The 12,610-nt window shown below is 35.9% G+C and overlaps 1 protein-coding gene across 2 annotated transcripts in view; it reads left to right on the top strand.

Moving 5' to 3' along the window:
• CDH9 (cadherin 9) overlaps positions 1-12,610 on the top strand; it is a 99,230-nt gene that overhangs the window by 43,607 nt on the left and 43,013 nt on the right. For both annotated transcript variants that reach the window (XM_086898888.1, XM_023920025.2), the window contains one exon: positions 7,867-8,161. In XM_086898888.1, the coding sequence (XP_086755014.1) occupies positions 7,867-8,161 (295 nt within the window). The remainder of the gene's footprint in view (positions 1-7,866; positions 8,162-12,610) is intronic.

Below are 12,610 nucleotides of genomic sequence, written 5' to 3'. Positions count from 1 at the left end.
ACCTATAACTAAGCTGTTGATTTGGAGAATAGAAAGACCTTTGAATTACACACATCAATATAAAACACTATTCCAGACAAAATTAACAAATTATGTGCTCTGAAGTCCAGTTCTTTGTGCAGAAGTAAGTATGCAACTACTTTTGCAGGTTTAACTACAACTTATCATAAAGGGTACAGGAGCTATAGAAGGTAAGAGGGTAAGGAGGCACATGAGAATACAGCTCTGGTTTCCAGGACCCCTTCCTACATATGCAGGTAGATATGAAGATATATATGGAATTTCCCCATGTTGTGTTTGTATGATTTGAACGAAAAAACTGCTAAGAATTCTGCTGAATTCTTCCTGAATGGAAACAAGATTTACCCTTAAGCACTAAGTAAAAATCAGCACCTGCAGCTGATGTCAGCAGTGTTTTTCACAATATCCTTCTCCAGAGAATTTCTAACAATAGACAGCTGAGCACAAGAACCAGATGCTGGAAAGCAGAAGATAAGGAAAGTAAATGTCATTTGCCTTGTTTAATATACAGTCACTTAGGTTACCATAACACATAGAGTCTGGTTGTTTAATTAAGAAGTTTGTGCTGATGTCACATATTCAAGTCAGGTAAATACATTGCCATTTAGCACATACATAAAACTTTTGATTAAACACACATAAATAGAAAATTAAAGCTATGCATATACTGCTACTCCAATCCACACTGAAGAACTGCAGCAGCTATTAAGGTATCTTTAGAGTTTTTAATTACTTAAAATGCTAATGAAGGAGAATATTGTCTGAGCTGCTGTTGATGCTGTATCCTAACTGCTGTGGATCTCACAAAGGTCTGAAATCATACAGAAGGGGCACTAGTTGATATCCTGCCTGTCACTAGCACTCAACACATTGTGTGTGAGATTTTATGTTTGGCTGAGATGATACCAGACCTTATTTCAAGCACACCACTTTCATTTTTTGATTAGAATTAAATTATTTTGTTTCAGGTAATACTTACCTTCTTTCATAAATAATGTCTTCTTTCCCACCTATGTATAAACAACCTTCTTTAACTGGAGCAACCTAAGAATAAGATAATTACAGTCAAATTCCCAGTCTCAAATCAATTTATGCTTTGATACATACCAGGATAACTTGGAAAGCTCAATTTCTTTCTGTTTCACCGTTTAGGAATAAATTGCATCATATAATCACCATATATGAATAGAAATTTGATGTAAATAGACACATGGCTTTGTAGAAGAAACATGCACACATTTTCCTTTAGCTAGCATGTTTCTTGCCTCAAGCCAGGAGCTTTAGCTAAAAACTGTGATTAAAAGATGTTTGAAGAATCTTACAAATAGAGAAACTTTATTTTCCTCTAGTTTCAGAAAGGGTCACTTTGGAGACATCTAAATAGCTTATGCTTCACATTCATGGGAACCTTATGTCCCCACTGTATGTCCCTTCCCATAAGAGAATACTGTAATACTCAATGGTTTAAAATTTAAAAAGATACAAGGATATTTCAAAGAATCATACTAAATCTGACAGCCATGACATTTTTCAGATTGATAGTCTACGCCATGCACAGTCTATTATTCTTTCTCTATACATTTCCCAGAGCCAGGACGTCTGTGTACATTACAACCAAACCTCAACATTTTCTATCTATAGGGCTAATAATAAATGCTTCATTATTCTAATTTTATGAAAAATATTTTCAATTTGAAGTTACACATGAAGTTTCACTTTAAGCAATAAAGAAAGCAACGTTATGAAAGGTAAACTCAAGAAAAAGACTTTGTATGAAAGGTGAATTACGACTTGCATGTGGAAGATGTCCCTGCCTAATCCAGGTGGGATGAAACTACGTGATCTTTAATGTCCCTTTCAATCCAAAACATTCTGTGATTCTATGTAGAAACATCATAGTTGTACCAGGGACTAAGAGACTGGATTTTGAGTGGTTTGGTAGGGAAGAAGAAAAATTTTGCATCTGAAGAATAAATTACAAAAAATATAATTAAAAAAAAAAAAGAGAGATGTATTCATACTGCTGCATCATGGCTCATCAAAACTTTAAATAGAAATGCATTTGGTATAATAACATAAATAAGTTTTCATTTTCACAGGGCTAAAAATCTTTGTCTTTTGTAGCTTCCAGTTTTCTCCTGCTGCGTCGTGATAATCTCAAACAGAAATAACTAGCACCATTTACTCTTCATATTTTATTCTTATACCTCCAGCAATTGGGAGAAAAAAACCCAGGTAGTAAACCCTAAGAAACTCTTTTAAGAAAAACCTTTGAATTACACACATAAAAAGAAAACACTAGTCCAGACAAAATTAACAAACATGCAGTAGGCTACTCTGAACATCTGAAATACATGTACAGGTATTCAAAAACTTACCATTAACATTTTCAGTGATTTGTACAAATACAAATACAATGTAAATTTACTGCTGTAGACCAGATTTCTTAGGAATTCCATCACAGAAATATAATGCAAAAGGGGGATTATCCCTTTAAGATTATCACAACAAAATTACAGAAATTATGACAATACCTTTACAAGCCCACAGGATGGACCTAATAAATATTGTGAGGACTTTTATATTGTCTAATGTAATTTTTAAGACTTTTATTGAAATGACTTTTTAATTCTACTTCTACACAACACTAAATAGCAAATAAAGATGAACACCAAACACAATATTTCACAATACACGATATACAAGGCAATGTGCTTGACAGTGAATGCAGGAACAAAGATAACACAACATAGCTCTATCCACCCTGTGGTACCCAGAATTGCTTCCCCACGCCAAGGAAAGACTGTTTTGAGTCTTCCTCCCTGTCATGGTTTGAGGAGAGGAAGTAAAAATAGCTGAGACAAATAGGAACCTCTGCTCAATCCCTTGTTACCAGGGTGTTAGTGTGTTTGGAGTTTCAGGTAGTTGGGTCTGGGACTAGACATGACCACAAATTCATTTGTCCTTCAGATCAGATTCAAAACACCTACCTGCCTACCTACCTACCCACCTGATAATTTTATGAAATATCTGAACACTTCCTCCCCCCTTTACAATATTTCTGACTTTAAAACTCTGCATTTGCACCTTTTTTGCTCTCCCATGTGCATCTGTATTCTAACTTGAACTGCAGCTCCATGCAATCCTGATTCATCAACATACCTTTTAAGAGGTTCACTTGTGTTCTGGTAATAGTTTCTACTACCAGAAATTAACCAGAATTATTCCAGAAATAATGTGGAAATTAGCCTGGCCTTCATCTCCCACTAACATATGCAGATATACCAATTTAGTGCCACTAAAGAGTTCTTTTGACCATACCCCTCAATGTATTTTCTTCACTTTAAAGGTGAGGAAAGAAAATTGCTCTCACCTACTAAAAAGTATTTACAGGCAAATAGACCACAGGACATAAAGATTTGTCTGCCAGAGACAACTGTATGTGTGGAGGCAGTGGAGGTAAGAGATCTGTAGTAATAGACCTTTTTCTATACCAAGATATAGAGGCACATTGTAAACCTCCTAATTTGTAAGCATTAGCAGGTAGCTTACTGCAACATAAACATGGGTCTCTCCTCTCCCAATGTGTCTTTGTCTTTAATTTCTGCTCTCCCCTCTCCACAAAGTGCATTATACCACTTTTCTGAATTTAGGCAACCAAATAAACGTTTTCACTGTGTTTATTCATAACCATCACGAGTAATAAGTAGCTCTTATTGCTCTTTTTTCTCCTTTTCTTCTGCAACAATAGTTGTATGGAAGTAAACTGCAAATAAAATAAAATCTAAATGAGGTCTGTCAATTTCTTTTTTCTAAATGCAGAAAATGTATTCATATCACTATATAATTTGTTTACTGTGTTCATTGATTCCCTCCTCTTCCATTGATTATATGTCTGGCTAACTTGAAAAGAGTTACTGTCTATTAGAAAGAGTTAAGAATGAGATCCCCTGCAATTTACTGGAAATTTAGTAAATTAAAACTGAATTAATAAGAAACATGGACCTTTAAGGAACTCATTTCTAAGGTAATATAGTTTTTTTTACTCTATATTTTGTTTGACATTCCATACCAATTCCTGAACTTAATAATTTGAGATGTATTTTCACTTCAAAGAATACTGATTTCTTGTCTACTGTGCATAATAACAGCACTTCTGAGAGAAGTCATGAGTTACACATACTAAGAATGCCTAGTCAAATACAATACTGCCTGAAACCAAGAAGTTATGTGCCATATACACCTTTTTTGATAAATATTGAGTACTAAATAAAGGTGAAGGGTAAACTAGAGGAACAAGGTACTTCATTTATGGAAAGTAGAATTATGCTACAGAACTTTGAGATAATCACTGCTTACTTATTCATTTATTTATTGAAAAATAGAGTAACAGTGATCCACGTAAATTTATGTCAAGATTTTTGAGAACATCAAGATTTCAATTATCACATCATATAAAAATTGAGTTCACAAAACTGGATAGACAGGCTGATTTGAGAAGTACACTTCATCTATAAAAAAAAGGAAAAAAAAAAGATTGTGAGAGAATTTATAAGTATGCCCATATTTATAAGACATACATTGTTAAAAAAATAGGTGATTATCATTCCCCTAATCATTACCAATATCTTTGTCCACAGGAAAATTTGTGTTGACAACTGTTTAGCCAATCACACAGAAGACTACAAAGAGAGATTTGTGTGCAAAGGAGTATTAAGAAATCCAGATACTCAGCAGTACATCTGGGTTATGTCTTCATTCCAACATGTTTCAAACAAATTAATGGGAATAACATTTGTTTTCAGTGGTCACTATGTATTATACATATATATTGAGAAATATAATGTATTATCTGCTTTTGTTTGGGGTTTCTGGGGGTATTTGTTTAGATTTTTCTTTGTAGGTTTGATTTGGGGGGGTGTCAGTTGTAGGTCTTATTTTTAATTTATCAAATTGTTTCATGGTTATCTGACTTGCAGAATGAACAATCTGTGATATGAAAAAGGAAATGTTTGAAGAGTCCGTTTTCCACCCATGTGAAGTTTTTGCTTTCTAATCTACTCCAATCCACTTAGAGAAATAATCATCTAGAATAAACAACAGGAATGATGCTTTGCTTTCTGCAAATGGTGGGCATTCCCAGACCTGCTGAGTCTGTAAAAGGTGGAGGGAAATGACAGCAGTCAAGGATTACTTCAGATCACATGTATTAATACTATTTTTCCAGTTTGAAAATCTGAGCCTCTTTCACACACCTAAACAGTTTACTAATGATAAAAATTCCAAAAAGCATGTTGTATGTTAAATGATTTACTGTAACTGGAAATATGAATTAGAAAATGTTTCTGTTCTTGTTCCTCGGTTTTAGTCAATTAAAGGGCATGATTATTATAACACACCACATTTTTGCATGTGACTTACAGCAAGGCAATTTTCTGTAGACTTTATGTAGAACAATTAACATTTGAAAAGCTAGAATTGTATTTTATATTATAAATTCAAAATATTTAAGCAGTTCACAGAAGATTACCAGTCATCAAGAAACACAGCATAGATTGGTCAAAATTACATTGCAGTGTCTCTTTACAAGTATATATATCAGTATACTAATTTTGCATAAACCTTCACAATATTATTTGAAGTTACTCTGTCTCATAAGTTGAAAGTGCATTTTGTAGTTATATAATTCTAAATAATAAGAAGCTTTTCACAAGCTATGATTTTGCAAAATTGCTTCACAGATAAATGGAGGTCATTCTAATGTGAAGAGCAAAACAAAACATACATGGGAATTAGAAATTCTCGTATTTAGGATAAATGGTAGCTTACAAATGTCCTTTTAGTACTTCCTAATAGTAAATTGGCAATAGGTGGTGGCACTCTTCATTGCTAGGAAATCACATTCTAGTCACAATTCTATCACGCTTGAAAATTCTGTTTATCATTTGTTAGAAACATGAGACAAGTAGGAAGCTCAAAATACCTATCAAAGTTTGAGTTACCTGACATCTTTGTAGATATTTTAAACTAAGTAGATAGTTAGAAGGATAAGATAAATTAACTTAATCTCTGCATATTGTTAGGAAGATGGGTAAAGAAATGACAATAGACAGATATAATTTTTTATCAGAACCACTTGTTAACATAGAAAATATCGCTGCTGCCACTACTTGCACATTGTTGACCCCTTCAAAAGGTTGTGTACCCTGGATTAACAGCAGAGTTGATCATACAAGCAGACAAAATGAGATTGGCAAGCTTGTATTTATGTTTATAGCTTGCTGTTCATCTGCACCTTTTAGTGTATAGAACCTCTTTTTAACAGATGACCATGCAATCCTTAATAATTCTCACAGGTATCTATCACAGATACACACTGAACACAGTAGGCACTAGAACTTACTATGAGATGACGTACCTTGGATAGTATTATCTCATTCAGTCTCATCTCCGAAGACCAAAACAGTAATCAGGTAGTAAAAAAGGTAAAAAGTGTAAATACTACTATAATAGTAATAGATAGATAGATAGATAGATAGATAATAGATAATAGATGGTAAATAGTAAAAAGGTAAAAAGTGTTATGATACAGTGTTAAAATAGAGGAAAAATTAAAGTGAGTAATTCAGTAAAAATCTATTGTAGTCCTTCAATCCTGTAATTATCCTTCATACAGGTAAAATAATAAAAATTTGCAATTTCTCAGCTATGAAACGTGGAGGTAACACTGACAGGAATATAGGAACAAGGCAAGACATGTCAAAAAAACCCTTATTTTAGTGACTCTCTAAAAAAATACCATTATTGATACTGTAGAAGATTTTCTCAGGTTGTTGATATACTATAATTTTCTACTCAGAGAAGTAAAAACCATGCTAAGATTCTCTCTTTCCATGCTTGAGAAGCACTCAGTCACCAGTTGTGGTCAGATGTGACTGTAAGGATCTGTATAAGGAAAATATACTGCAGAAGCTCATAAAAATGAACTATAAGTCCATGTAAATGAAATAAGAGGAATAGATGCCTGAAGAAGTGCATTAAATAAAAATTTCTAGTGCCTGAGTCAACTTCAATGGCTTGATTTGATTTTGGTTTTAGACACTTTTTCATAAGGGTGTTGTACGGCAAATTAACCAGTGCCTGCAAGTTCACAGGGACAGAGTTTTGAACTCTTAAGAAGAGGTTGAGTAGGAAAAGGATTGTTAAAGCCCTCTCTATGCTTTGAACATTTACCTCCTAGTGTTCTTGAAAATTATTTCTTCTGTGTGGAGAGGACTAGAAAGAAGGAATTAATCAACGGAGGTAAGATGTGCCTCGAAAAAAAAAAGAGAGAACAATACAACGAGAAACATCAATTACTTAAATCAGAACATTTATAGGTGATTTGGGGACGTTCACAATCTCTAATACTTAAAACTCATTTGTTCTATTATGTTTCAAGGTACCGGGTTGACTTCTCAACAACCAGTAAATACAAGGCAAGAGTTATTTTACAAATGGAAATTTGGGAGTTTTACCGTTACTTTCATCTTCCAGATGGAGAATTCTGGTAATTTCTGGACAGACTGTTCAAAGAAATAGAATTTTTTGTTATAGATTTGTTATTTTAAGTGCTATTTCAATATTCTCTACATCCTTCTCTGTCCTTATGAGTTTGTTTGCAGCTATTTTTTGTGTATGACTGAGTCTAAAATTTTCAATTTTTCCAGCAGGCTGACAGAAGATAACCACTACTCACCCCAATTATAGTCAAGATTGTACAGACTTATTCATATATGCTGAATTATTTGGTCTGTAATAACAATATATATATTTATAAAATTCTTCTTTTCTACCTCTCTGAAGCTACACACTGACCAAGATAAAGGAGATGGAAATTTAAAATACATATTAACGGGAGATGGGGCTGGCAGTCTGTTCATTATAGATGAAAATACAGGAGATATTCATGCTGCAAAGAAATTGGACAGAGAAGAAAAGTCCCTGTATGTGCTACGTGCCAAGGCTATAGACAGAAAAACTGGAAGACAAGTGGAGCCAGAGTCTGAATTTATCATTAAAATCCACGATATCAATGACAATGAACCAAAATTCACCAAGGACATGTACACGGCCAGTATTCCGGAGATGTCTAGAGTTGGTAGGTAAAAATTCCTTATGTAAAATCAAAAACAGTTTGAGCTGGTTGGGAACTTATAAGAAATGTATTTGAGACACTTGCAACTAGCTGCTCTGAGTATCCATGGAACAATTTCTGTTGCAGGCAATGTACCATAAATACTTGGTTTCCACTTTTATTCATTGGTTTCATCTTTATCCACTTTTTAATCCTTTATCCATGCCATAAGCTACTCTTTACTCTTTCAAGCCCACCAGAACCATCAAGAAATGCAGCATGTATGGCTGTCTCATCAGTTACCACACAATTTTGTCATTGCTGACTTCTTCACTTATTAAAGAGTTTCATCTTTATATTTTAAGATCTAATTTACCAAAAATTTTTTGTACCTTTAGACAGAAACAACTTTAAGTGTATAAGCATGTAAATCAATTAATATATCAAAATGATGCAAATGGTGTTTTTACAAATGTTTATTGGTTTGTTTTTTTCTTTCTGTTATCAGTATTTATAGTTCTTGTTGGTGGGCTGTTTGTTTGTTTGCTTGTTTGTTTTAATATGGATTTATTTATTTAATTGTGATTTTTTTCATACCAAATGTATGAACACTGTTTCTAAATAATTAACTAGTTTTGTTTCAAAAATATTTGCCTTTATGGGTAAAAACTTACAACTATAACAGCTGCAATGAAAAGTAAAAATGTGGAGTTACAGTAGATGTAAGAAATACAGCATACCAGGAAAATAATTCTCTGTGCTTTGTTCAAATATATAAAGTGATAGATAATATTCACATTCATCAGAGTTATCGTGATTACCTAAGTGCGCTACTTTTTTACAGCAGAGACAGTTTCTCTCATAAGATAAGTAAGCATAAAACCCATATGCTGTGGGACACAACTAACAAAAATTCTCGAGTTATTTACATCTCATGATTTACTGTAATGGCTTACAAAATCAACCCTGGATGATGACATTGTTAAGAGAGACAATAAAATACACACTGAATCTTGTGATTAATGTACATCTTCACAAAATAATTCCCAGAAACTAATATTTCTGAGAGCAGTAGAAGAAGTATAACAGAATAAGAATTTACTTTATAAAGATTATGATATACATATTACTTTACTTATTTTATAAAATATTTTATAATGTACTTACAAAATATTTTAGAATAATAAAATAATATTTAGTAAGCATGAGAAAGGAACAAATATACTACCATGTGTTATGTGAGATGCCCAACCATGCCTCTTGTAAAAATATATGAAAACTAGAGAAATCCGCTTCATTCAGAATTTACTTTGCTGATAATCACTGAACAAAAAATGTTGGCAGTGCACCTGTCATATTTAATTTGAAATATACTTGTAAGGAAGGAACTCTATTGGAACAGATAAGAAAAAATATGTCTGTGTTTAACATTATCACTTAGTCCAACTTCATTACAGTCAATGGAGAGGCATGAATAAAAGAGAAGTGAATATGATCCAGTGCTTTGACACTGCCTGAGAAATACTAAGTCTATGAAATGTTTATATTTGATGAGGAGGATGACAGCATAAGTACCATAATGTACTTTAAGCTAGGGAACTCTCCATAAAAGACACAAGTAAAGCTGAGTTTTACTTTGAAGAAGAGTTTGTGTACTTTTCCTGGAGAAAAAGGATATAAACAGCAAAAAATGTCTTTTGGGTTCTAATATGAAGACAAAAGAAAGGATCTGAGTTACTCTTTCCTCTGTTTAGTTGACATTTACTTGGCCTTCAGGAATATAAAAACTACTGGAATAAGAATTTCTAGCATTTGCATTAGAACAAATAAAAGTAGTTTCGTAATTTTTTTAAGTGGTATAGAACAAGAGCCCAAATCCAGGCAGTCCATTCTAGAAAGAGATATTGTCTATATCCAAAAACAGTCATAAGAATTCTAATTCAAAAGTCAAGGTGTACATACAGATGTAAATAAGATTATGTACATATATATATATATATATTTCTATACAAATATATATATATTTCTTCTTGTAGTCCTTTTGTACCATTCCTCCAGCTAAGGAATTGGGTGCCCTAACTGGAAAAAAAAACAACTTAAATAGATGCTCAAAATTTAAAGCTATTAAAGCAGTACACTAAAAACTTCTAGCTGGTTCTGTCCTGTAGAATTTAAAAGGAAATTTGAGGTTAGAGTGCTGTGTAAAACAAGTCATAGAACCACAGAATCATAAACTGAACTGGGAGACATGCATCATTGAAGTTCAACTCCTGGCCCTGAACAGGACACCCCAAGAACACCGTATGCCTAAAAGCATTGTCCAAATTCTTCTTGAACTCCGTCGGACGTGGTGCTGTGACAGCTTCCCTGAGGACACAGATCCAGTGCCCAAACTCCCTCTGGGTGAAGAACCTTTTACTAATATCCAACCTAAATCTCCCCTGACAGAACATCACACCGTTCCCTCGAGTCACCAGTCACCACAGAGACGGTATCAGTGTCTGCCCTTCCTCTTCTCCTCATGAGAAAATTGTAACTGCAATGGGATCTCCCCTAGGTCTCACCTTGTCCAGGCTGAATAGAACAAGTGGCTCCAGCCATTCCTCAGGCAGCTTTCCCTCAAACACTTTTCCATCTTGGTTGCCCTCCTCCTTTATTTTTTTTTCCTTCCTTCCTTCCTTCCTTCCTTCCTTCCTTCCTTCCTTCCTTCCTTCCTTCCTTCCTTCCTTCCTTCCTTCCTTCCTTCCTTCCTTCCTTCCTTCCTTCCTTCCTTCCTTCCTTCCTTCCTTCCTTCCTTCCTTCCTTCCTTCCTTCCTTCCTTCCTTCCTTCCTTCCTTCCTTCCTTCCTTCCTTCCTTCCTGCCTTCCTGCCTTCCTTCCTGCCTGCCTTCCTGCCTGCCTTCCTGCCTTCCTGCCTTCCTTCCTGCCTTCCTTCCTGCCTGCCTTCCTGCCTTCCTGCCTTCCTGCCTTCCTGCCTGCCTTCCTGCCTTCCTGCCTGCCTTCCTGCCTGCCTTCCTGCCTGCCTTCCTGCCTGTCTTCCTGCCTTCCTGCCTTCTTGCCTGCCTTCCTGCCTTCCTGCCTTCCTTCCTTCCTGCCTGCCTGCCTGCCTGCCTGCCTTCCTGCCTTCCTGCCTCCCTCCCTTTCTCCCTTTTTCTCTTCTCTTTTTTTCTTTCTCTCTCTCTCTCACTTTTCCTTTCCCTTCCCTTCCCTTCCCTTCCCTTCCCTTCCCTTCCCTTCCCTTCCCTTCCCTTCCCTTCCCTTCCCGCACCTTCCCGCACCTTCCCGCACCTTCCCGCACCTTCCCGCACCTTCCCGCACCTTCCCGCACCTTCCCTTCCCGCACCTTCCCGCACCTTCCCGCACCTTTCCGCACCTTCCCTTCCCGCACCTTCCCTTCCCGCACCTTCCCGCACCTTCCCGCACCTTCCCTTCCCGCACCTTCCCGCACCTTCCCTGTCACACAGAAGTGCACACAATTTTCAAGGTGGGGCTGCACCAGCTCAGAGCAGAGCAGGACAATCCCCTCCCTTGCCTGGCTGGCCATGCTGTGCCTGATGCCCCCCAGGACAGGGTTGGCCCTCCTGGCTGCCATGTCATGTAATAAGAACAAAAAGAAAAATTACTGATAGAGCAATACATATTAGGACTATTGCTCCTATGAAAAAAAGTGAGAATAAATTAAGTGAAAAGGGAGGCAGGCAGGCAGGCAGGAAGGCAGGAAGGCAGGAAGGAAGGCAGGAAGGCAGGAAAACAGGAAGGAAGGCAGGAAGGCAGGCAGGAAGGCAGGAAGGCAGGAAGGCAGGAAGGCAGGAAGGCAGGAAGGCAGGCAGGAAGGCAGGCAGGAAGGCAGGAAGGCAGGCAGGAAGGAAGGAAGGAAGGAAGGAAGGAAGGAAGGAAGGAAGGAAGGAAGGAAGGAAGGAAGGAAGGAAGGAAGGAAGGAAGGAAGGAAGGAAGGAAGGAAGGAAGGAAGGAAGGAAGGAAGGAAGGAAGGAAGGAAGGAAGGAAGGAAGGAAGGAAGGAAGGAAGGAAGGATAAAATAGTATTTCAAAAAGCCAGAAGATTCCAGAATAAAAAATTAGGTGCCTTTTAATTATATATTTTCCTCTATAAGAATGGATAAAAATAAGAATAATATAATGAAATCAAGAATCTGTGGAAGAAGTTGATCATCTTTATTAAAACTACCTGAAATGAAAAAGTCAAAGTATTCCTGCATTACCTACATAAACACTTGAGATTATGAGGGACATTTTCTGACTGTACATAGAGATTCTTGCATCCCTAATAAAAGAAGTTTTCTGACTAGAAATCACCACATGGTTACACTATACACACTATAAGAAATAGATACACTTATGATAAGCAGGTGAAAAATCTGCAGGAACATCCCTGTTTCTTTCAATTTTTTATCTCTTCACAAATTTCTGTCTCAAACCAATTTTTTTTTTTCTTAAATATTATATTTATGATGTTT

The sequence above is a fragment of the Cyanistes caeruleus genome, chromosome 1 (genome assembly GCF_971803275.1).
Source record: "Cyanistes caeruleus chromosome 1, bCyaCae1.hap1.1, whole genome shotgun sequence".
Lineage (NCBI taxonomy): Eukaryota > Metazoa > Chordata > Aves > Passeriformes > Paridae > Cyanistes > Cyanistes caeruleus.
This window is presented reverse-complemented; position numbering and strand designations above follow the sequence as displayed.